The sequence below is a fragment of the Mus caroli genome, chromosome 17 (assembly GCF_900094665.2).
Source record: "Mus caroli chromosome 17, CAROLI_EIJ_v1.1, whole genome shotgun sequence".
Lineage (NCBI taxonomy): Eukaryota > Metazoa > Chordata > Mammalia > Rodentia > Muridae > Mus > Mus caroli.
In genome coordinates this window covers 4,089,967-4,110,927 of record NC_034586.1, presented here as the reverse complement: position 1 = coordinate 4,110,927, position 20,961 = coordinate 4,089,967, and the positions used below count along the sequence as shown (strand labels likewise).

General features: G+C 45.7%; 1 protein-coding gene across 1 annotated transcript; it reads right to left on the bottom strand.

The window, feature by feature from the left end:
- Positions 1–379: 379 nt before the first annotated feature.
- Positions 380–11,325, bottom strand: Mas1 (MAS1 proto-oncogene, G protein-coupled receptor). The gene is made up of 2 exons (XM_029471233.1): positions 11,073–11,325; positions 380–2,053 (listed from the first exon to the last, which is right to left on the bottom strand). Exon 2 carries the CDS (start codon positions 2,015–2,017, stop codon positions 1,043–1,045), a length of 975 nt encoding a protein of 324 aa, XP_029327093.1. The 5' UTR covers positions 2,018–2,053; positions 11,073–11,325; the 3' UTR covers positions 380–1,042.
- Between the last annotated feature and the right edge of the window lie 9,636 nt (positions 11,326–20,961).

Sequence of the window (20,961 nt, the reverse complement as noted above, 5' to 3'; positions counted from 1 at the left end):
CACTCACATACTCACATAGATGCACACACACACACCCCACATATGCAGACACACACATTCACACGTATGTAAGCTGTAGCATGAGTACATGTATACATGCGCACACAAACACACAGAGCCTCAGGAAAAAGAGGCATCAGGTGCAGAGATGTGTATGAAGCTGCAGGCAAGAACTTCCTAGCTATAAATAACCCATCACTATGGGGAACAGGTCTTCAAGAGCACAGTTGTCCTCAGAAACTCCTGAATTAAGTTCCATTTGTGAAATTGTATGTGCAGTGAAAAGATTTCCAAGCATAGGCTTCCACTCCATGTGTTATTCCCTAAGGAAAGCCATGTGAAGCTCTTCCAAGAGGGAACAAATGTTTGTTTCCAGAATTTCAAATGATGTCCCAATATGTGGCTGCCTTGATTGTAACAATTGCCGATGTCTCAGCGGAGGTGTTAGACCACAAAAAGCTTTCATGCTACAAGCCAAAAGACCTTTGGGGATCTACATTCAACATTTATAAACACCAGGCAATATTTGTATAAGCACTTTGTGTTCTAGTTAAAGGATGAGGAGAGATGGATATTTATTGAACTTTGACAATGAGCTGGGTGCCTTGCCTACCTCATCAGACTAGACAATAACCTGGGCTACAGATTGTCACTACTTCCACTAAGTGGAGGAAACCAAGCTCCCCCAAGCCACTTGCCTGAGGTCACATAGGAGCACACAGCAGTCATTACATGGCCTCCCCAGGTTCTCCAGGTCACATTTGGGATACTTCCTGCTAGAGCAGTCTTTATAGTTCACTGTTGATCACTACCAGACAGCTACGAGAAGAATGAGTCTTTGATAACGATAGAAAAGACAGAGCCCATCGTATCACATGTATAGGTAACAATACAAACCCATCAGTGCATGACCCCCATGCATGCAGAATGCTTCCCTCTGTATCATAGTTAGGAGATTTAAGTGGACTTAAATTGCATTCCAAGCACAAGCTAAAAGCCCCCAGCATTCCACTGTTTCTGTCCACAATTTCCCCTGCTATCCTCAGACCACAGTCTCAATGGATACAGTGTTGCCGTTGCCCTCCTGGCGCCTGGGTTGCATTTCATCTTTGAAAGCCCTGGTCAGGACGACTTTTAAGGACTCCCTGAAGCGCTTCTTCTTACTGCTGCCCACAAAAAAGTAGATGAAAGGGTTGGCGCTGCTGTTGATGGTGGAGAAAAGCAAGGAGATGTTATGCAGGTTCCCAAAGGCTGACCAGTACTCATAGTACAGTAAGTAGAGGACCCGCATGGGCATGGCAAAGATGAGGAATATGATAATGGTGACCATGATGACAATGTACAGCTTCGAAGAATGGGAGGCCCACGTGTTCTTCCGTATCTTCACCACCAAGATGGTGCTGGACACTAACATGAGCGGAGTGAAGACCAAGAAGCTGAGGATGGCTATGAAGATGATGACCGCCCGGCAGTCACTCCGAGAATGACTCTCTTCTCCGCTGTCAATACACATGACATACTCCATGGTGGTCACCAAGCACGAAAGTGCCCACAGAAGGGCACAGACGAATGCCGACTGGTGCTTGGGGCGGTGGCATCTGTACCATATGGGGTAGAGGACCGATAGGCACCTCTCCACACTGATGGCTGTCAGCAGATAGAGGCCCGTGTTGTAGCCAAATAGAAAAGTCACCGATAATGTCACGATTGTGTAGTGATGGCCAGAAGAGAGTTCATAGTCTAAAGCATAGTCAATGGACAGGATAAAAATACAGAACAGAAGAGAGATATCAGCAATGGACAAGTGGGTAATGTAGACCGTGAAGGGATTTCTCCTCATCCGGAAGCAGAGGAACCAGAGTAGGGTCCCATTCTCCACAAAGCCCAGAGGGGAGATGCTCATGATGACCCAGTGCACTATGGGAATGGGTGGGTGTGAGCTCCCCAGGGAGGCATTTCTGCTGGAGGTATTCATGGCTTTCTCTTCAGCGAGGGATGTCATATTTGACTGGTCCATGAGGAGTTCTTGCCCTGGATCACTTCAGGTCATTTTCTGTAGATAAATCAAACAAACAAAATGTATGAAAGTTTCAAGAATTGAAATGAAAGAGACAGCTGAGGGGTGAGGGTGACTCAGTTAGGAAAGTGTGATCTTTGCAAGCACAAGAAACTGAGTTGGATCCCCTAAACCCACATTTTAAAAGCAAACAAATAAACAACAACAACAACAACAAAAACACCTAGGTGTGGGGCCTGGAGAGATGGGTCAGTGGTTGCAGAGGACCTGGGTTCAGTTCCCAGCACCCATATAGAGGCTCAGAATCTGTAATTCCAGTTCTGGTACATACAGCGTCCTCTTCTGGCTTCTGTGGGTACTGTATACATGTGGCCTATACACACACATGCAGATAAAAAGTTACACACATAAAAACATGTATTTGCCAGGCATGGTGGCGCACACCTTTAATCCCAGCACTCGGGAGGCAGAGGCAGGCGGATTTCTGAGTTCGAGGCCAGCCTGGTCTACANAGTGAGTTCCAGGACAGCCAGAGCTACACAGAGAAACCCTGTCTCAAAAAAAAAAAAAAAAAAAAAAAAAAAACAAAAAAAAAAAAACATGTATTTATAAGAGCTAGGTGTGATGATACACATTTGTAATCTCAGCACTGGGAAGAGATAGAGAAATGCTTAGAGCTTTCTGGCCAGTCAGCCTAGCCTAAGTGGCAAGTTCCAGGCCAGTAATTGATCCTATTTTTTTAAAAAAAGTGCAAAGCAGCCAAGGAACAGCTCTCAAGACTGACTTCAGGCCTCCATAAATAAATATTCCCATCTACATACATATGTACCTGCATGCCTATGAATGCACACAGAGAGAAATAAATAAAATAAAATAAAAAAGAGAGAGCTACAAATCATAACCCTGACATTGTGGCTAGAAAGTTTAGGTCCTGGAGAGATGGCTCAGTGACTAGAAACTTATTGCTCTTACAGAAGACCCAGGTTCAATTCCCGGCACCTACCCAGTGGCTTACAAGCATCCCAATGGAGGATCTGGTGCCATCTTCTGACCTCTGCAGATATAGGCATGCAGGCGGTGCACATACATGCATACATACATGCAGGCAAAACACTCATCCAAATAATATTAAATAATTTTTAAAGAAGTAAAAATAAACCAGAGAAATTTATTTTGATGCTCTATTTTATTTAACCAGATGAGTTCAAAATAGCATTTCATCATTTATCCAATATGAAATTAAAATTGAAAAAAAGGATGTGTCTTGCACATGTAGCATCTACGTTAGCGGCTGTGACATATCTCCTGTGCTCACCAGGACCAGGTGACCAGTGGCCACCCTGTAGGAAATGGTACACGTTTAGCAGTGAGCCACACTTCCTGTGTGGAGCGAGTGACTGGTGGCTACCCTGTAGTACACCTCAGGCTTCAAACGCTCACAAAACGAAATGTCTCATACAAAGATGGGTAGTCTAACTTCTTAGGAGCAGACTCAAACCAAATACTGGGAATGTGTAAAACCAGACCTAAGCTGTGTTCTTAGGAAAGGTGACAGGGGCATCCTGCTGTCTCAGACAAGGCTCAAGTTTCAAGTCCCTCCAGCCTCAAAAGCAATCAGCTCTTGGCTTCTTGCTAAGAGGGCTCTCCTATTTGATTGTAATCATGGGGTGCAAGGGATCCCCACCACTGTGCCTGCCTCCCTCCCCTCTCCTTACTCCCGAACCCTAAAAATGTGTGTCCCACACTTTCATTTTATGTTCCAGGTTCCCCAGCACCCCAGCACCCCCACCACCCCCGTTCAACTTTTCTCCCTTTCCCAAAAAAGCTTCTAACTAAATTCACAGAAAGAGTTGAGAAAGCTGTTTGAACACTTTGGGCCCAATTGCGTGTCTTTTTTTAAAAAAATCAAACCCACCTTATTTAATTCTATAGTTAGAGATTTCTCTTTGTGGTGATGGAACAGGCTTTCTCCATTCTTTCAAGATTGAATTTTAAGTCATTGTACAGAGTGTTAAAAATAAGAACCACGGCGTAGTTTTGCCAGGGAGAAAGAACAGAATCTAATTCAATTCTGTGAGTGGAATGAAGGCGAGCTTGCCAAAACCAGGCAAGCACACAGCAAAGTATAGTTTTACATGGTTTTAAGGGAGGCCTTATATCACTGGGGTTTGAAAGGTCAGCAGGAGTTCATTTGCTGAATAAGGGGGTGTCTTAGTCAGGGTTTCTATTCCTGCACAAACATCATGACCAAGAAGCAAGTTGGGGAGAAAAGGGTTTATTCGGCTTACACTTCCATACTGCTGTTCATCACTGAAGGAAGTCAGGACTGGAACTCAAGCACGTCAGAAAGCAGGAGCTGATGCAGAGGCCATGGAGGGATGTTCTTTACTGGCTTGCTTCCCCTGGCTTGCTTATCCTGCTCTCTTACAGAATCAAGACTACCAGCCCAAAGATGGCACCACCCACAAGGGGCCTTTCCCCCTTGATCACTAATTGAGAAAATGCCTTACAGTTGGATCTCATGGAGGCATTTCCCCAACTGAAGCTCCTTTCTCTGTGATAACTCCAGCTGTGTCAAGTTGACACAAAACTAGCCAGTACAGGGAAGGGGGAGGCATTTTAAGAAAAAAGAACACTGTGGACAGGAACATGCATTAAAAACAGGAGGTACAGAATGTCCCTACTAGCTGGACATGATAGTTCATGTCTGTAATCCTAGCACTCAGGAAGCTGAAGCAGGAAGATCCTTACAAAGCCAAGACCAGCCTGGTCTACACAGTGAGCTCCAAGCTAGCCAGGACTATGTAGTAAGATCCTGTCTCAGTCCCAGTACTACAAAATGAATGGTTTTGGCCAGCTGGGCATGGTGGTACACACACATTTAATCCCAGCGTTTGGGGGGCGGAGACAGACGGACCTCTGCTTTCCCCCCAGGGAAACAGCACTCCCTTCTGCCCAGGGCATCCGAGGGAATTAATACTGTTTTCTGAGTTAGGGTAAAATTCACAAACTGCACAGTCAGGCTAATATTGATCGTGGGGTTAGAATGCAAATAGTTAAATTACAAAAACTAATTATCACTAAAAACAACGAATATAATCCTTCCGCCGTTTTGTTAGAGTGAGATTTTACTTAAATGAACACATTGCTTTTTAAAAAAAAATCACATCCCAAATGTTAATCAAGAGGAATTTCCAACTATCCAGTAGCAGTTTAGGAGGCCTGGGAACCAGCTGGCCCTCTGTACCCATCTCTCCAATCCCTATCCTCCTCAAGGCTTCTAGCTGTCTTATCTGTTGCACATCTGCTGTGAGCAGCTGGGGTATTTGACCATGCACAGCACGATGTGAGCAGAGCCAAAGTGGCAGCTCAGAATTTACTCTAGCCGCACATTCCCAACAGCCCACAAACACCATCATTGAGCTCCCAGACGAGAGGCCTCACCTCCCCGGAGGGATGACTGACTGGTCTGGGGCCACTTCCTGTCTCCAGGTAGACCCAGCTCTGGGACAGCAGGCTCTTTGTCCAGACACGCAAATCATCTCGTTATAGAGTAGCTGGAGTTGCAGACTGCATGTTTACCTGGCTGGCAGGTCTTGGTGGGGAACACAGTGGTGGGAACCTTAATTGGGGACAGAGGGCTAGAGGCTTGGGGCAGTCTCGGTGGCATCGTTAGTCAGTGGCTCTGGCAGGATCACAGTTTCGCTCCCTCCTCCCTGTTCCTCATGGAAGCACCTCCTAGGGAGAATGAAGTTTACTGGAGCATCAGAGTGCAGACATTAAGGCTTTAACATCCGAAGACCCCTTCTTTGCTGCCTAACTATGGACACTCTCACCAGTGTGAGAGGCTGGGAGGGAAGCCATCGTAGCCCTCATCTAACAGGGAGGAAAAGGAAGGATTAATGCTAGAGCCTTTCTGCAAGGCACAACCTCACAGGGGCTCCACCACCCATGACTGCTTCACAGCAGCTGCTGGGCCCTGGACAGCAGCATAGTGGAGCCTGAAAATGCTCACAGATCCTAATCAGGGAGTTGGCCAGGTCTCCTGACTGCCAGCCAACAGCTGACCTTGTATCCCACTCAACAAAGAGCAAAGCACTAGTTTAGCAGAGCCTCTCACTTCACAGACAAATGGAAGCTGGAGAGATTGGACAGTGGACCAACACTCACCACTAACACAGGGTCCGTGAGCCAGAAGCCTCGACCTAAGCCCTGTGCCTCGCCCCGCTGCAGGTCTCACGCCTTGCAGAAGTCTTCTTGTGTGCTTACATTTTGTCTTCTACTCTAGCCCTCCTCCTATTTGACGACTTGAAGGCACCATGTTCCCTGACGGATGGGACCCATTGCCTTCTAAGACCTAAGATTGATTTCAAATTGTGATCTTGTCTGGGTGGGTCCAGGATTCCTGTACCCTGTCTACATTGAAAGTCTGTCTTGATGTTCCTATTAGTAATCACAGAGGAAGATTACTACAAGCTGGAAGACGGTATGGCCTATGTAGAGAGTTCTAGGAAAGTCATCAAGAAACGGAGTGGCCCTTGGGGACAGATTCTTCCATTCCTACCTGGGTAAAAGCCCCCCCACCCAAGCCACCCTAATGGGCTCCTCTGTAAGCTACTTAGCTATGATACAAAATGGGAGGATTTTAATTTATATCACCTTTTATTCCTATCATAAAACAATGTTCTCATAGCAGAATATTTGGAAATTTCACACATAAGACAAGTACTCAAAATTAACCTTATTAAACATTCACAATAGTCCCTTAGATTTTTTCCCAATGGCTCAAACACATTTTTGTTTGTTTGTTTGTTTTAAATTGGGATCAGTCTAGGATAAGGGTTGTTATCATACATTTTCTCACTTGATAACATATTATATTTCTTCCTATCGGGGTAGTCTCTAAAATGTATTTATTTTCTGCTAATCCTACAACCTTGAACATACCAACTGCTTCTAATTTTTCATCATTATTTGAAATATATATATATATATATTCAAATTTACAATCACATCCAGGTACTTAACAATCAGATTCATAAAATGCGGGTGAGTGTACACAAACACATGCATCTTTACCAACCTCTCCATATTTATAACTTCCTCCTACGACAGTAAGGTACCTGGCTCCCCTCATTTACCATTCACATGTGTGCAAACAACCTGCTAAGAAGCCCTCCTCTGTGACTCAGCAGCCCACACTGCCACTGTGCCCTGCTTTGGAACACTTGTCTCATTTAGCAGGGGCTCCATGTCCCCTTTACCTCCCACACAGACAGACGCCCTCCTGCCCTGCCCTGTCTGCTGTGGATATCCTCTGCCAGGGCCCCATTCCTCCGTGCCCCACCCCTCTGTTGGGCTGCCTGCCCTGCTCAGGCAGACACCACTCACCTTGAGAAGTAGCTGAAAGACAGTGCTTAGTAAAACCCACCTATCTGTAGGAATTAAAACAACAGTAGGCAGTTTGTACATTCACACCTGAGTGTAAAAGGTTTGGTTTTTGTTTTCTTCAAAATTAGTAGAGGTTCTATTATGTCCTTAAACTGTCACAAATTGATCTGAGAATCTGGGATTTTTTCCTTTTTCTGGCATTGGGTAGCTCTCTGATATTATGCATCCCCTACTGAACTGTTTCTTTTTCTGGGTCACAGATACCCCTGCATAAATTCTCTGAATTCTTTGGGTTTTGTTTGTTTGTTTTTTAAGATTCTACTTTTGGGGGGCTGGAGAGATGGCTCAGAGGTTTACAACACTGGTTGCTCTTCCAGATGTCCTGAGTTCAATTCCCAGCAACCACATGGTGGCTCATAACCATCTGTAATGAGATCTGGTGCCCTCTTCTGGTGTGTAGGCATACATGCAGGCAGAACACTGTATACACAGTTAATAAATAAATCTTAAAAAAAAATCTTTAAAATAAAAAAGATTCTACTTTTCAACCCCTACAACTAAGGCTCAGAAGCATCAAAGAAGAGGGGACGGGAAGATTGTGAGACCCAGAGGCTCAGGACATCTGTGCCAAGAGACCATCTTCTATATAGGCCAGAGAGGCTGCATCGGTGAAGTCTCAAAAATATAGCTGCCTAATAAGACCTGAAAAATGACAATACCAGTTGCTATGCCAAGAAAGATGGGGGAAGGATTGCAAGACTTTACCCCTAAATGAGAAGCTACAAGTTATTAATGGCTGCTGAGACAGAGAAGCTCTACCTTCTCCAGGAATGAGTCCTTTGATCATTATCCAATCCCAAGTGGCTAGCCTTAAACACACAGTGTATGATGATGCTAAAGGGGCTCGTAAGGTTGTATTTATAAATGTATATGTATATGTGAGTATATATATATATATATATATATATATATACCAATAATACTTAAAGAATAAGACGCCCATGACTGTGAGAGGGAGTGGAAGGACAAGAAAGGGTGTATGGTGTAAACACAGTACTCATACATGAAATTCTAAAAAAATAAAATAAGATTTTCATTTCTTATTTTTAATGGTGTGTTTCTGCGTATGTGTGTGTGTGCGCGCCTGTGATGCTCAGCTGAGTGTAGTGCCCACACAGGCCAGAAGAGGCCATCAGACCCCCTGGAGCTGGAGTTACAGGTGGCTGTGAGCTGCCCAGTGTGGGCTAGGAACTGAAAGGGGAGTCCTCTGCAAGAACATGCTGAGCCATCTCTCCATCTCTCCAGCCTCAGACCTGTCTTTACCTGTTGTGGTTGGCTAAGCCACAGCAGCCAGATTTGAAGCAGGTTTTACAGTGTTTCTTCTAAGAATGACCTCACCTGTCCAGGTTCAAAGCACTGAAAAAGCACAACAATAAAAGACATCAAGGCTTTCAGAGAGCTGAGGTGTCGCAAAGGCTCATGCTCTGTGTCTTGTGACAGAACCCAGGTGTGACACCCCTAATTGCCTTCTATGTATTGCCAAAGGCAGAGTAAATGACAGCCAGCATCTTATTATTTCCATGCCATTGGTCAAGTCAGAGTCTCTTCTTTCCCAAGGAGACTGGAATCTACTTGGATGCGGCTGAAGTCCCTCGGCAAGATCCCTCTAGTGGCTCTGACTTCCGAGTGTCAAGGGCCTAGAATGTGGTCAACTTTATTTCTGAGAACAGTCATTGTTTTCTCAGTAGATGTGGCAGAGACTGCAAAAGAGTCTTCATCATGCGCCATTACGGTGCAGAGGTCTCTGCTGTCTGTGCCTAACTCTGTCTGGCTGAGGAGCTTAGCTTTCAAGCCAGCTGATCACAGATGCAAGCCCTAAGCCAAGAAGCCTGGCCCCTCTAAACCTTGGCTCCTTCACACAATTGGCATTTTTTTTTAATGTATTTCTGGGAGGCTGAGATAGGAGAAAAACTAGAAACTGAAAATCTAGAGATTGGAGAGTTCTTTGCCAACAGGAGCCTTGTGGAAATGTCAGGCTGAGAGGATGAATCATCAGCAGAGCAGAGCAAGCATGGTGAGGTTCCTAACCGTGGAAGGAGGGGAGTGTGCAGAGCCAGGTCCCTGACAGCTCCTCCTGGGGCTTACTCATCTCTCCCCTGTATGTGTGAGGAGCACTTTGCACAGTGGAGCTGATAGCAGATTGGGGAGAATGAATGCGGACAGAAGGCACTTGCATGCAATCCTGAGAACCTGAGTTCAAGTCCTCCAACCCACTGAAGGTGGAAAGAGAGAACTGACTCCATCAGTTTCTCTTCTGACCTCCACTCATGTCTCCATGCATGTGCTCTCGAATGCACACACACACACACACACACACACACAAATGATAATACATTTTATCTTCTTAAAACAACAAATGTCACATCTTTATGTACCTTCTCTAGAAACTCAGGAGCAGATGCCCCCTCCTGCCTTCCTGCTCATTTAAACAGTCTTTCCTGAGCCCCAGACTACACATCTTCTGAGAGAGGGACAGGAGATCGGGGTAGGGGTCGGGAAAGAAAGGATAGAGGCAGAAAAAAAATAAAAGAAACAACAATAAACGAGGGATTGGAGGAGTATGTATCTGAAACCTGCTCCCGTTCCCAGGCAACCACAGAGAAGTTGACCCCAGCAGGAATTTAATGTGTAGATGCATCTCTCTCTCTCTCTCTCTGTGTGTGTGTGTGTGTGTGTGTGTGTGTGTGTGTGTGTGTGTATGTGTGTGTACACTAACCTGCACAAATAGAAAGCCATTTGTGAGATGGCACATCCGTTGCAAGGAAGGGCATGTGTGGGGCAGCACAGCTGTCCAGTGTTAAGCATATCACCCTCACACCATAGCCACCTGGGCAGAGAGGCAAGGACAGGTCCCCCTGCTGAGTTTACAGGACAATAACTTAGTGCACTGTTTTCCAGGGTAGAGGGGCATTATGTCTCCCTTGGGGCATTTAGCATGCCTGGCCACTTAGAGTTCAAGCTCAGTTGAGTGTCATATCTAGTGTCTGAATGTCAAGCTCATATCTAGTGTCTGAATGTCCTTCAAAATGTAGGACAGCCCCACACCAGAACTCTTTAGTCTTCAATTGTCCACAGTGCTGAGCCTCCCTTCTCCAGAGGCCACCCTGGCTTGGAAATACCGCTAAGATATGCCAAAGCCTGCTTCGTATATACTCTGTCACCACTGGACTGGATAGGGCTTCAGAAACTTTGGTGCTAAGGAAAGCAAAGAGAAACCTGCCCAGCTTGCCTCTAGCCATGCCCGGTGGCTCTGTCAAGCAGGAGTCGAGTACTATTATAGCCCAGTTCCTCTCTTACTCCTGATGTGACCTTGAAAGCATCTACATCCACCATCCAATCTGTGAATCAGTCCTCTGATTCTTCCATACCTTCCCAGTCATGAGTCAAGACAACGACAAAGCTATGGCAGAAGTTTCAACCCAAAAGTTGGAAAACAGTATCTGGGAACATTTCCCCCAGCAGAAAAGCAAATTTCCCCAAATGAAGGCAGTGGGAGACAGAAGTTTTTGCCAACACACACTGACAGCAAATATGACTCCACAAAAAGCAATCGGCATAGAAATCGCTGCCTGGGTGACAGCTCTCAGAACGGGAGAGATCTTACTGTGCTTGTTAAGAGCATCTGAACAACTCCACACGCTGGAGCGTGGACTCCCTGGTGTCCTTTGCTCGGGAAGGGTCAGAGGTGACAGCAAGGGAATGGCTCCTTTGAATCCTGTGGCATCCATACTCGGCCAGCCTGCCAGGTCCCCAGTCCCAGCATCTCCCAGGATTGCTGCAGACGAGTCTCTGAAGTCAGAACTGCTCTCCCACTGCTGAAATATTTGAGCTGCACTAGGCAGATGGTCCCACGCTTATCAGCAGAAGCGGAACTTCAGATGGCATCATCCGCTGACACACAAGTGAAAATCTGTGCCCTGAGCCACAGTGGGAATGGGCTGGGGAGAGCACAAAGTGACTCGTCACCCTCAAAGACAAGGGCCAGCCTGGGCTAAGGAGAACGGTGCTCCTGAGACGTTATGATGTCTTAGAGGGCAGAATACATAGGACCCATTCCTATTCCTAGCTGAGCTCAGAAATGATCACATGACCTGCACTGAGCTCTTGAAGACTCAGTGTTCTTCACTATAAAATGGATTTTTAATATTACCTCAGAAAAGCATGAGTATTAAAAGGGACACGTAGCCGGGCGTGGTGGCGCACGCCTTTAATCCCAGCACTCGAGAGGCAGAGGCAGGCGGATTTCTGAGTTCGGGGCCAGCCTGGTCTACAGAGTGAGTTCCAGGACAACCAGGGCTATACAGAGAAACCCTGTCTCTAAAAACAAAAAACAAAAACAAAAACAAAAAAAGGGACATGTATGTCTAACTCTGCATAGAGGAAGGCACATGGATAAACAATTCAGTATGCATTCCCTCTTACAAGTCCTTGGAGTATATCTCCATGAACAGTTTAGTGCAGAAAGTTGGACTGAGGTAATGGAGAGGAAGGGAAGCCAAAGTAGAGGGGTCTGTGGTAGAGGAGGGTTGTCTGCCCTGTGGCAGGACACAGGCAAATTCCTTCCCGGGAATTGTGTTAGGTACAGGTTCTCACACAGGAACTCGGAAACACAACATTAAACATCTTTTCCCCTGACCTCTGCCCACTTTTTTCCAAGAACCCAAAATAAAACCAAGCAAGAGAATTCTAGATCACCTGGATCTCAAGTAGCCACGCCCACAGTGAAGGACCACAGGTAGCCACGCCCACAGTGAAGTGCCACCCTTGCTCCACACCTCTTCTTTTCAGAGGGCTTCCTCCGGTTACCACAGCGACGAAGCAGCAATGACCCTGGAACCAGTCAGATCAAAGGGGAAGAAAGGTGGTTCCAACCCATTGGAAAGCAGGTGTCCACTTAAACTCTTTCCAGAGCAGGTCTGAAGGGCAGGAGAGCAATTGCCTTGCAGGAAACCCCATTCTCAGTTCTCCCGGGAGCCAGGGGTGAAGGGGTGGGCACCACAGGACAGAGGTTTACCCCCAAAGACCTTCAGAGCACAGCTGGTCCCAGCAGCAGACGCAGACAGACAGGATAAGTCAACAGAACCAGTGAGCTCTGGCCAGATGTCAAAAACACTTCCCCGTTACCTGATTTCCATGTCCCAACAGAGGGGAAGGCCTGCCTCCTGGAGAAGTTTCAGGAGCAAAGTCAGAGAGAGAGACAGAAAACCCCACTAGGGACAAACTGCAAGGTAGAAAAGGAAGGACACACTGTGGGGAGGGATTCATGAGGAGCCAGGAGGATCCAATGAGAGCCAAGAAAGGGGCTGGCCAAGAGGTTCCCCTGGCATGGCATGCGGGAGGGGCGAAGAGGAGGAAGGAAGGAAGGATGGAACAGAAGGATCTTCTCTGCTCCTCAGTCCACATTTGCAGCTTCTTAGAGCTGAGACAGTCCGGATTTGGTGAACAGTTGTCCCCAGGCGGGTAGTGGAATCCTGAGCAGAGTGACCAACTAGAGAGAAGACTCCACCTTCCTTGTTTAAGTCAACAGAACAGAGGAGCACACCAATTTATTTGTCCCATCTCTTATCACAACAGAGATGCCTGGCCACTCTGGCCAAGGACCAGTCGCCCAGTCTGGAAGTTGTTACTAGTCACCAGGTGAATGCAGAGCAGAGCTCCCAGGAAGCTAAGAGGTCAGCTGGTCTCCAGGGAAGGGGACTTCTGCTAGGGATCGCTCTCCTCCCACAGAGTGAGTGGGTGGGAGAAGGTGCCAAGTGTTTTGTGACGAATTGGCACCACCAACAAAACAGGAACTATCACAGATGGGGCTGGAGTTTCATTTGTGGTAGATAATTATTTATGCTTAGAGAAAATACAGCAACTTACTGTAAAAATAAAGCTGCCTGCATTGAAGCCACAAATAGGACGGCTATTTCTGTGCTTGGTTTGTCGTTGCAAGGAATCATTTTCTTCAGAGGTGGGAAGATTTGAGGGGGAAGGAGGTATTGAAAGAGCAGGAACAGGGCCAACCAACCCCGGGGAAGAGAAGTCTGTGGCCCCCAACTTTCCTTCCATAGAAGTTCTAGACTGCACTCCCGAGAGATAAGTCATACCTTCCAGAGTTCCTTAAACATGCCTGTTCCTCCGGTCAAACAACAGAAAGATGAAAAAAGTCCCTGAGGGGCTCAGAGAAGCAAGGGAGAAGAAAAGATAATACAAAAGTAACTTAAGGAAGGATTTTGGCTCACAGTTCAAGGGTCTGATCTGTCGTTGTGGGGAAGTTAAGAGGACAGGAGCTTGGGGCAGCGGGTCACATTCCATCAACAGTCAGGAGGTGGAGAACAACGAACGCTGCCACTCAGCAGGCTTCCTTTTTCCGCATTGAGTCCGGATCCCTGACCCATGGTATGAAGGGCGCTGCCCAGAGGCTTCCAAACTCAGTCAGTCACCCTAAGAGATAATCCCTGACGGGTATGCCAAGAGGCTTGCCTCCTAGGTGAGTCATGTTAACAATTAACATTGACTATCACACACGGTAACCCAGGACGCCAGGTGATAGATTCATAGCGGTGGAGTCCGTATGTGGCAGAGCGGCAAAACCCAGAAGTGGACCGACCCCTGCTCCCTGCGTTGGAATCCCCTCCTTCTAACTTGAGCCCCATTTCTTATGTTCCAAAGCCTCTTAGTACCTGGGTGGGGGCCGGGTTTGGGGATTGACTCTCGCTGACCTAGGGAAGCGGTGCACTTCAGCCGTACCCTCATATGTATCCTCACCTGGAACCAAGCTCTGCCCAGTCCTAGATGTTGATTGTCGATCCCAGGAAGATAGCCTCAAGCGCTTCCCCAAAGCTGAGGGTTCCCTTCTGACTTTGAGAATCCAGAGAGCTGGAAGAGCTGGTAACTAGAGAGACAGAAGGAAGACGGGTCAGAGCCACAGAACATGCTGACAGACAGCCCAGTGTGCACTGTCCTGCTCCATCGTTTGGAACAGAATTGACTTCAGGGATGCTAGAAATCCGATCTTCCAAACCTGACTAGAGTAAAATTGGCTAAGCGGTTCTGGATCTCTCTGTTGTGACTAACAGGCTCTCAAAACAGAACCAGTCCCCCATCTTCCTGATTGACAGGCTCTCAGGGCAGGACTTTCCCACCCTCTGCCCTCTAATCCTGCAACAGAGTCTTCAGATCTCAGTGACCAGATGAAAGCCAAAGATAAAACCCTGAAAATGAAACTCTCCCAGGCCCATTTGATCCCACCAGCCCAGGGCAATCTTCTTTCCTAACCCTGTACAGGGATTGGCTGGATCTGTCTGTCCCAAGCAAGGATTTTCATTTTTTCAGCGCACATTTCTTAGACATGGAGTTTGAAAGAGAACTGTCCCACCTCATGCATGTGCTTGGTCAGTCTTCCACCTAGACAGGCCCACATGGTGAGGTCTGGTGAGAACACTCTACGAGATGGAAGATTTCTAGATATGAGAAGAGGATAAAAAACTGGTTTAGGAAGATAGGTGTAGCAAGGATGTCACAGCTGCAGCCTGAACGTGGCCCAGCCCCAAGAACTCCCTGACATCCCTGACAAAAACCTGGAAGGAGGTTTTTGCCCACCCAGTAGAAGAGCCTTTCCTGAGCTATAAGGAAACCAAGTGACACAGAATGGGTGGTAGTCTTAAGCAAAGACACCATTTATGCTAAGGGCCTGGAGAATTCCCCAGTGTACACAACAGTATACTTATTTATAATAATAAATAAATCTTTGGGCCAGAGCAAGCAGGGACTGAGCAAGTGGGGTTGACCAGAGTGAGCGGGGTTGACTTGAAGCGAGCAGAGGTCCTAAACTCAATTCCCAACAACCACATGAAGGCTCACAACCATCTGTGTGTACACGTACATAAAATTCAGTGTACTCATATACATTAAATAAATAAATAAACAAATAAATCTTTAAAAAAAAGAATATTTATTTGGGGGTGGAGAGACAGTTCGGTGGTTAGGAACTGCTTTCCCCAAGGACCTGATTTGATTCCCAGCACTCACACAGCAACTCACCAGTATCTGTTAATCTAGTCTTAAGGGATCCAATGCCCTCTCTGGCCTCCTCTTCTGGTACTGCATAAATTTAGTGCACAGAAATACATGCAGGCAAAACATTTAAATGTTTAAACTTTATTTTTATGTGCACGGGCATTTTGCCTGCAGGGATGTCTGTGCACCATACATGTACCTGGTACCTGCAGAGGCCAGAAGAAGGTGTCAGAGGCCAGAGTTACCGAATCTAGGTCCTAGGTGCATGGTCTTAGCAGCTGAAGCATATCTCCAGCCCCATTGAACAAATATTTTATAAAAGTAGTTAAACAAATGGCTAGTGAGCTCATGAACAGGTGCTCGAAACATTAATCACCAGAGGGATGTAAATTCTCCCCAAATGAGGTACTGTCTCATACCTGCTAAAATGTGGGTACAAACGTGTGCAAACAAAAGAATCCAGACCAAACACTGGTGAAGAGGGGACACACAGCACTTTAGCAGCTCTGGTGGGAATGCAGAACCAGTTGGCAAAGCTGGGCAGGAATTTCATTAAAAAGCAAACACATGCGGCTGCTTATGAGCCAGCTTCTCACTGTTAGGTATTTATCCATGAGAAAGTAAGATCTAGGGTTGGAGAAACGGCTCAGAGATTGAGAGCACTCGATGCTCCTCTTTAAAAAGAAAAGGGACAATGTATATTCACCAAAATCCTCATGTGAGACTATTCATAACCATCTTATTTATTTAAAAAATCAGAATCTGGGGGCTAGAGGGATGGCTCAGCAGTTAAGAGCACTGACTGTTCTTCCAGAGGTCCTGAGTTCAATTCCCAGCAACCACATGGTGGCTCATAATCATCCATAAAGGGATCCGATGCCCTCTTCTGATATGTCTGAAGAGAGCTGCAGTGTATACATGTTCATTAAATAAATAAATAAATAAATAAATAAATAAATAAATCCTTTTTAAAACTTCAGAATCTGAAAACAGTTAAGATGCCCATCAAAGTGCCAGGCAGTGTTGGCACACGCCTTTAATCCCAGCACTTGGGAGGCAGAGGCAGGTGGATTTCCGAGTTCAAGGCCAGCCTGGTCTACAAAGTGAGTTCCAGGACAGCCAGGGCTATACAGAGAAACCCTGTCTCTAAAAACCAAAAAAAAAAAAAAAAAAAAAAAAAAAAGATGCCCATCAAAAATAAGCTGGATCAACAAATTGATATATTTTCACACAATATAAAACTATTCTGAAATAAAAAGCACAGACTCCCAGATACATGCAGCAGCATAGATAGCCATCTAATATAAAACATTCTATCATATAGTGATAGAAATCTGATTATTACTCACTGGTCATGTCAAACTGGCGAGGGAAGACAATGTGTCCCACATCTAGGGTGGGACACAGCCTGCATGGGTATGTGCACTTATCAAGCTAGGCCAAAGGGAACAACTAAGAGATGTGATTCTCACTGGGTGTAGTAAGCTTTGCCTCTATACAAATGTTTTTTAGTTCAAAGAACTCTTATAGCTGAGCCTGTCATTTTAAAGGTCACATGTTCCTCCTTCAATGTCTAAGAAGGTGACTTGCTACTGAACTGAAGGCGCTAAGTCCAAGTCTGTGCTGGAACCCACGTGGAATGGCAAACTGAAAAGCCTTCCTTGCAAACTCCAAGAGAAGTAAATTTCATGTTTATTTTATAACTTCAAGTCACATGTTAAAGTGACAGGCTGTTTCCCCACTCACTTCCATTTTCTTCTGCTCTCCACTGTCATACACTCAAAACGTTTTTAAGTAGCTCCTGTTACCTGATAGAAATCTTTGGTGGGAAAGGATAGGTTAAGAAATTAATTATGCTCAGAGAGCTGAAGCTAAATAAGCAGGAATTTGGACCTAACATAGGCTGCAGAGCAAGACTTCCTCCAAAACAAACCAAAACAAACCAAACAAAACAAAGACCTTAATTGTAAGTGGAGGACTTCATGTCAGCCTACAGCATCATAGCACCATGATACTTTATTTTTATTTAATTTGATTTGATGTGTGTGGATATTTTGCCTGCATGTGACTGCATACCGTGTACATGCCTGGTGCCTTTGAAAGCCAGAAGAGGGCATCAGGTCCCCTGGAATTGGAGTTAGAAATGGTTATGAACTTCCACGTTTATGCTAGGAATCAAGCCTGATTCTCTGCAGAAACAGCCAGCCAGGGCTCTAAACAGCCAAGCCATCTCCCCAGCCGCATTCTGATACTTTAACCACCGGAAGCTCATGAACTTTCCAAAGTTAGTTTGCTGTTCCCTTATATTTCCACTAGGGGGTATCTAGGCCAGCAAGGAGTAACATGCTTACTCTATGACAATCTCCAGCCAACTGATTAAAACACACACACACACACACACACACACACACACACATTTAGACTACCAATAAAAACATGTAAAATAAACACCAAAATACATTTGTCAATTTCCTGTACTGTCTTGGCAAATGTTAAAAAATAAAATTATCAGTGCTGGAAAGCAAGCAGAGATGTTGCTTCTACAGATACCAAATAATAAAACGTCCTCGTAAGCAAGAACGCCCTGCTCTGGGTCCTAATAAGGTGACCATCCACAGACACGTCGTTGAGCAGTATGCAGGTTAGTTTTTGTCAACCTGACACACGCTAACGTCATCCAGAAAGTGGGAACCTCATAAGAAAATCCCAGCCGGGCGTGGTGGCGCACGCCTTTAATCCCAGCACTCGGGAGGCAGAGGCAGGCGGATTTCTGAGTTCGAGGCCAGCCTGGTCTACAAAGTGAGTGCCAGGACAGCCAGGGCTACACAGAGAAACCCTGTCTCGAAAAACCAAAAAAAAAAAAAAAGAAAAAGAAAATCCCTCCACTGGGGCTGGAGAGATGGCTCAGCAATCAAGAGCACTGGCTGCTCTTCCAGACGACCTAAGTTCTATTCCCAGCACCCACATGGCAGCTCTCAACTATCTGTAATTCCTGTCCTGAGGGGGGCTTGACACCCTCACACAAACATTCATGCAGGCAAAACACCAATAAACATAAAAGTTTTTTTTTTAATTAAAAAGGAAAATGCCTCCATCAGATTGGCAAATCGGCAAGTCTGTGGGGCATTGTTTTGATTAATGATTGATACAGAGGGCCATGATAGGCAATGCCACCCCTGGGCAGGTGATGCTAGGCAATATAAGAAAGCAAGCTGAGTATGTACCAAGGACCAAGCCAGTAAGCAGCATGCCTGTCTGGTCTGCTTCACAGCCTGCTCCAGGTTCCTGACTTGAGGTCCTGTCCAGGCCTCTCTCCATGATGGACTATGATGGGGATATGTAAGCGGAAATAAATGTTCCCCTCTGCTGCTTTTGGTCAGTATTTGTATCACAGCGGGAGAAAGCAAACTCGGACAGGTGAGCTCTGAAATGGGAATAAACATTTCTCTCCTTGTCCTCTGCAGATGCCTGACTGGACGCATGCACTTTGCCCTCCTTGCCGCTTGCCTAGATTTTGATCATGTGCTTATCCAAACATCAAGAAAAAAACGTCCAGTTGTGAGAAAGAATATTTTTGGAGTATTGTCTGGGGACACAGAGTCTGTCCACGCCAGTGGCTGTTCTAAATATTTCCCTGGATTCAGCCCTGCATACTTGGTCAGCATTGTTTCATAGAAATATAACGTCTAAATTTTCCCTTGCAGATATTCATCAGCTGTACAAAGAGAAAAGGCATAAACTGCTGGAAGCTGTGTCCTTGGGTTATGGGCACTACTTCCCACAACACCCACTGGCTTTGCATGGAGACTCTGGACCTTCAGAACGACGCCCGGTTTCGCCACACGGATACAGTGCTTGTGATAAACTAGGTAGTAGGCCTGGTTCTGTTGCTTTCCCCCTTGCTGTGAGGAAATCCCTGAGAAAGATAATTTAAGGAAGGAGGGGTTTGCTCTGGCAGCTGGAGTGAGAGGTGGCTGGCCACAGGACGTGGCATTCGCTATCAGGACGCAGAGAGAGATGAATGTGTATGTTCACCTTCCCTTTCCACGAGGTCTAAAACCCCTAGCCCACAGAGTGCACCGTCTACCTTAGGGTGAGTCTTCCTGCCTCAGTTTACCGAGTTTACAAACTCCTATGTCTCCATGGTGATTCTAGACCCTGTCAAGCTGACAGTATTAACCACCTCAGGGGTTCACTGCTAGAGATCCTGAGAGCACACATTTGATCTGCTTTGTAAATACACGATTTCGTTGCCTGAAATAATTTAGTCAGAGGCCGACCCTGGATACCATTAAAGTTGTTCTCCTTTTTCTTTTCTGCCCATGACTGTTTTGTGGAAAGTGGTGGTTTTTTTCACTTGTAATTTCTTCAACGATGCTGAAAAAAGAGTCCCCTCCAAATGAGAGCAGCTTGTGTGGTGTTCTTACACTCACAGAAAATGAACGCCAAGAGTACTGCCTGAATCCTTCCAGGAGGGCTCTCCAAACTCTGTGATAGCATGTATTAAATTCCACGTGTCTACTTGTTGTGTGTCTAGTTTTCATATAAAAAAATAACACCTAGAAGCAACAATTTTGCCTCATTGATTTAGAATTGGTAAAATCCCCTGTTATGGTTTGTATATGCTCAGCCCAGGGAGTGGCACTATTAGAAGGTGTGACCCTGTTGGAGTAGGTGTGGCCTTGTTGGAGTGGGTGTGTCACTGTAGGTGTGGGATTTATGACCCTCATCCTAGCTTCCTGGAAGCCAATATTCTCCTAGCAGCCTTCAGATGAAGATGTAGAACTCTCAGCTCCTCCTGTACCAAGCCTGCCTGGATGCCACCATGTTCCTGCCTTGATGATAATGGGCTGAACCTCTGAACCTGTAAGCCAGTTCCAATTAAATGTTGTCCTTATAAGAGTTGCCTTGGTTATGGTGTCTGTTCACAGCAGTAAAACCCTAAATAAGACGGCCCCAAATTAGCTTAATTTTAAATTGTGTTTATAATTCATATCGCAATTTTAAAATATTGGTTGTTTTATAATGATTGTATATGTGTATATAGGTATGTGAGTAGATGTGTGTGTGTGCATATGAACAGGTATGTGTGTATGTGTGCATGTGAGCGGGTATGTGTATGTGTGTGTTTGCATGTGAGCAGGTGTGTGTACAGGCATGCTTGCCTGTCCGTGCCATGTGGACTCCAGAGATCAACTTTGGATGTCTTTATTACACTCTACCTTTATTTTTTTTCATTAATTCTTTCACACAAAGCATTTGTTCTCACTTACCCTGACCCATCCCATTAATTCCTCCCAGATCTGCTAGTCTCCTTTATGCCCTCCTTTATTTTTTTTTTCATTTCATTATCCACCAACTTCAATTCGTTTTGTCCATATACTTCTGGGTCTGGGGCCATCCACAAAAGCCTTAGTTTATGAGACAATGACTTTGAATGATGTATTTCAACTAGACTGGCTAGTCTTTGAACCCCTGGGCTCTTCCTG

What these genes read in the sequence shown, in the direction of transcription:
- Mas1 (XM_029471233.1), bottom strand. Translation starts at nt 2,017, where the DNA reads ATGGACCAGTCAAATATGACATCCCTCGCTGAAGAGAAAGCCATGAAT.